General features: G+C 37.6%; 1 protein-coding gene across 1 annotated transcript; it reads left to right on the top strand.

Moving 5' to 3' along the window:
* Window positions 1-582: 582 nt before the first annotated feature.
* Window positions 583-3,581, top strand: LOC134298990 (uncharacterized). The gene is made up of 2 exons (XM_062980747.1): window positions 583-3,035; window positions 3,262-3,581. The coding sequence occupies exon 1, from the start codon at window positions 583-585 to the stop codon at window positions 2,677-2,679; it is 2,097 nt and encodes a 698-aa protein (XP_062836817.1). The 3' UTR covers window positions 2,680-3,035; window positions 3,262-3,581.
* Window positions 3,582-4,249: the final 668 nt, after the last annotated feature.

Genomic DNA, 4,249 nt, shown 5'->3' with positions numbered 1-4,249 from the left:
TGAATCCTTTAATCAAAAATGGGTGGCAATTCTCAATAAGTGCTCGCAGGATTTGATGCTCTTACTTATTGCACGCTCCAATGATGAAATTGCCAATGTAAGAACCCAAACTCAGGTTATATTGGAGAGACTCAACTCTGAGGACCAGTTTAAAACTGATTTGGACACCCTCACATGTAAACTTAAAGAATTTTCCCAACAACTTAGATCTTTCAAACTTAAAAAGTTTGAGCGGGATGAAAATGATTACAACAATAACAGAGTTTACCAGTGGCTATACTCTAAACGCCAATATTCTAAAAAACAAGTAAGGTTTAGTGAATATACTTCTGAAGAAGACACAGAATCCATGTCAGACAGTTCAGGACGTAGCATGGCCTCTACTAGGAGTGATAACATTCGGGTACCCAGACGTACGGGGCGTACTAGGAATAGACCCAATCGTTTTTTTCAAGAGGCTCCAAATGCCAAACGGAAGACCTAGTCGTGAATTTATCTAGAAGAGTTCTAACCCCTCAAGAGAGGGAGGTTGTCAACAAAGGTCTATCATTTGTCCCTAAACCTAAGTATAATCCATTTAGGATGCGAATAGAATTAGCTAGGTTATTTCGCACCATTAGATTAAGACATCATTTTGGAACCAAAATAAACCCTATTACCTCCACTTTCAAACCACGGAGTAATTTTTTTCCTACGACTGACCATATTGGCCTCAGAGTTTTTGAGAAGACAGTATCTGAAGAATTATGTTGTACAATTATAAAGCACAAAAGATCATACAGTACAAATTTTTCCAGTAAGGAATGGCACATCCTTCACAATTTAGCTAATGACAAAGATCTGGTTTGGAAGCCAGCTGATAAAGGTGGAGCCATAGTATTAATGAACCGCACTGATTATATGGATGAGATCCATAGACAATTATCTGTAAGAGAACATTATCTCAATATAGAACGGGACCCTACACACCATATCCAGTCAATTATAAGAACGGTGACATTGGAAGGGCTGGCACTTGGATATATATCAGAGGATGTATATAAATTTCTACATACACCATGGCCCAGAATCCCTGTACTATATACTCTACCCAAAATACATAAAAACATCAGACCGGTACCTGGCCGTCCTATTGTATCCGGATCGGGCTCAGTCTTAGAACCACTAGCTAAATTTGTGGACCACTATTTACAACCTTTTGTGAAACAGACTTCTTCCTATGTTAGAGATACAAAACATTTTATTAACATTATTGAATCCTTGGTGATCCCAACAGATGCAGTCCTGATGTCTGTAGATGTAATATCACTGTATACCAATATTCCGTTAGAGGAGGCACGATATATATGTGAATCAACCTTGAACAGGAGGCCTAATCACCACCCTCCCACCTTTTTTTTGTTGGATCTTCTTGATATTATTCTTGAAAAAAATTACTTCAAATTGGATGAAAAATACTATTTCCAAATACAAGGTGTAGCCATGGGCAGTCCTGTCGCGCCAGCGATAGCCAATTTATTCATGGATAATTTGGAGAATGAAACTATCTTGAATCACACAAAGAACCCTGTAGCGGACGGCATTATCAAATATTGTAGATTTATTGATGATATCTTTATCATTGTTAATTCACATCAGGAGGCAGTAACGTTATTATCCTGGATCAATACAATTCACCTCAAAATTAAATTTACAGGAAACATCAGTTCTACATCCTTGATTTTTCTAGATGTCGTGGTTACAAAGGAAAATGATCGATTGAAAGTGAGTAACCACCGAAAAACCACTGATAGAAACTCCTTGTTACATTACAACAGTTACCATCATTGGGCATTAAAAAATAATTTACCCTTTACACAGATGCTCAGGATTAAACGCAACTCCTCTACCCTACAGGACTTCAATCAGGAAATGGAAGAGACAAAAAGCAGGTTCAGAAATCGAGGTTACCCAGAGTCCATAATACAATCAGCCTACTCGAAGGTTGCCAGTATTCCTAGATCTAAACTCCTAGAGGACAAAATTAGACCAGGAGTAGACAGATTGATATGGCCACTCACACTTACAAGTTTGTCCAATCTAGCCATCAAAACTGTTAAAAAGTACTGGAACTTAATAAGAGACATCCCTGGATGTGATAGACCCCCTTTGGTAGCATATAAAAGAACAAGGAATATTGGGGATATATTGGTACATTCAAACATAACCAATAGGCCCCGGACTGTAAAATCTAATCTGGTGGGCAACTATCGCTGCCATCATTGTTCAGTATGCAGCCAATTGATAGAGACCAAAATCTTGACACACCAACATCTATCATTCGAATTTAAATTTCCCCATTTTGCCACCTGTACAACCAAAGGGGTTATTTACATGATAATTTGTGATTGTAATTTATCATATGTGGGGCAGACTCGTCGAGAAGTTAAGAGCAGAATTATAGAGCACAGGAGCAAAATACGAAATCATGTCAGAGAATCCATACTGTACAAACATTTCTGTGATCTACAGCATAGTCCTGAATCATTCAAATACCACATACTAGAAGTAGTATCACAATCCAAACATATGGACTTCAATAATAAACTTTTGCAAAGGGAAACATATTGGATTTTCAGATTACGGACAGAACATCCACAGGGCTTAAATGAACAAAATTCATACAGTTGTTATATATAGAACCTTAGCATACTATAAATCCCTAATTGAATACACCCAATACAATAAGGGTACTCATAGCACCATCTGGTGGTATTTCTTCTATATCTTCATATAAACCTTTCTGTTTCTTTAACATCTTCCCCTTTAAATTGAGGCAACCCCTTGATGCTTTTCATACTCGCAATTAGAACCTAACACACAGCAGAGTATCCCGTGAGTATATACTGTTTTAGAAATATACAATTTGTTTAAAAACAAATTTTTGGATGTTTGTAACTCTTTAATGCTTATGGCCACTCCTTGTTCCTTTGACCTAGATTCCACTGTAAAAAACAGGTATCTCTAAGGAGAACAAGTGTTAAATTTGGAACTATGTAAGTATATTGTAATGTTGTTTATAGTTATTATTCAATGGATAGGTAGTTACTTATATTTTGTGTATGTAACTATTGGTGTCTTTGATATACATTTCATAATGTAAATGACATGTATCTCTAAAGAGAACAAGTGTTAAGTTTGGAACCATGTTAGTATTAGGCAATGGATGATGTTTTATGGATATATTTTGTTACTTATGTTAGTGTACGTAACTATTTTCAGACCACCAGAGGAAGGCCTGATGCAGGGCCGAAACCGGTCGTGGCGAACTTACTCTTCTCGGCATTAGAATATACAACGCCGATTGCACTTCAATGTATATTGGACAATCCATTTGAGGCTGCTTGTTATTACTGTGAATTTAACGCCGACTGCATTTCAATGTATATGGGACAATCCATTTGATGGTGTTTGATATTACTGTGAATTTAAACAGTATACTAATTTGCCAGATATATTATTTACTGAACTGATTCATTTTCAATTGTATATATAGGAGGTCATTTGTGTTTGAGTTGACTCAGGAACCCATTTAGAGTGTTCTTTCCAAGTCATTTTGCCCCATCAATCTCATCTCTCTGAGTAAGTGAGAAAGAATACAATAATCTCATTTCACCTGATCTGGAAACAGCCCAGAATTTAGCTAAGATGTATAAATATAAGATTTATAAAATGGATCAGCGCTAGTAGAGTTGTCCTCCTTTCAGATAGTGTTGCTACTGGGCAAAATGGCAGTTGCAAGTTTTACAAAGCAAACAAGAACTAGATCAGTTTTTTTGCCAGTAAATGATATATAAGTAAAGGTAAAGGTTTCCCCTGACGTTAAGTCCAGTCATGTCTGACTCTGGGGGTTGGTGCTCATCTCCATTTCTAAGCCGAAGAGCCAGCATTGTCCGTAGACACCACCAAGGTCACATGACCAGCATGACTGCATAGAGCGCTGTTACCTTCCCGCCGGAGTGGTACCTATTGATCTACTCATATTGGCATGTTTTAGAACTGCTAAGTTGGCAGGAGCTGGAGCTAACAGCAGCCGCTCACTCCGCTCCTGGGGTTTGAACCTGGGACCTTTCGGTCTCCAGCTCAGTTCTTTAACACACTTCGCCACCGGGGTTCCTAAATGATATATAGTGGTTAAATTAATATGCATAGGCAACTGAAACTACTGGGAAACAAATGCATGTGGAAATTAAAAAACTAGAATACGGAG

The sequence above is a fragment of the Anolis carolinensis genome, chromosome 4, assembly GCF_035594765.1.
Source record: "Anolis carolinensis isolate JA03-04 chromosome 4, rAnoCar3.1.pri, whole genome shotgun sequence".
NCBI lineage: Eukaryota > Metazoa > Chordata > Lepidosauria > Squamata > Dactyloidae > Anolis > Anolis carolinensis.
The sequence above is the reverse complement of the archived record's forward strand: the minus strand, read 5'-3'. Positions and strand labels throughout refer to the sequence as shown.

Coding starts and splice junctions, on each gene's coding strand:
- LOC134298990 (XM_062980747.1), top strand. CDS start 583: ATGCGAATAGAATTAGCTAGGTTATTTCGCACCATTAGATTAAGACAT.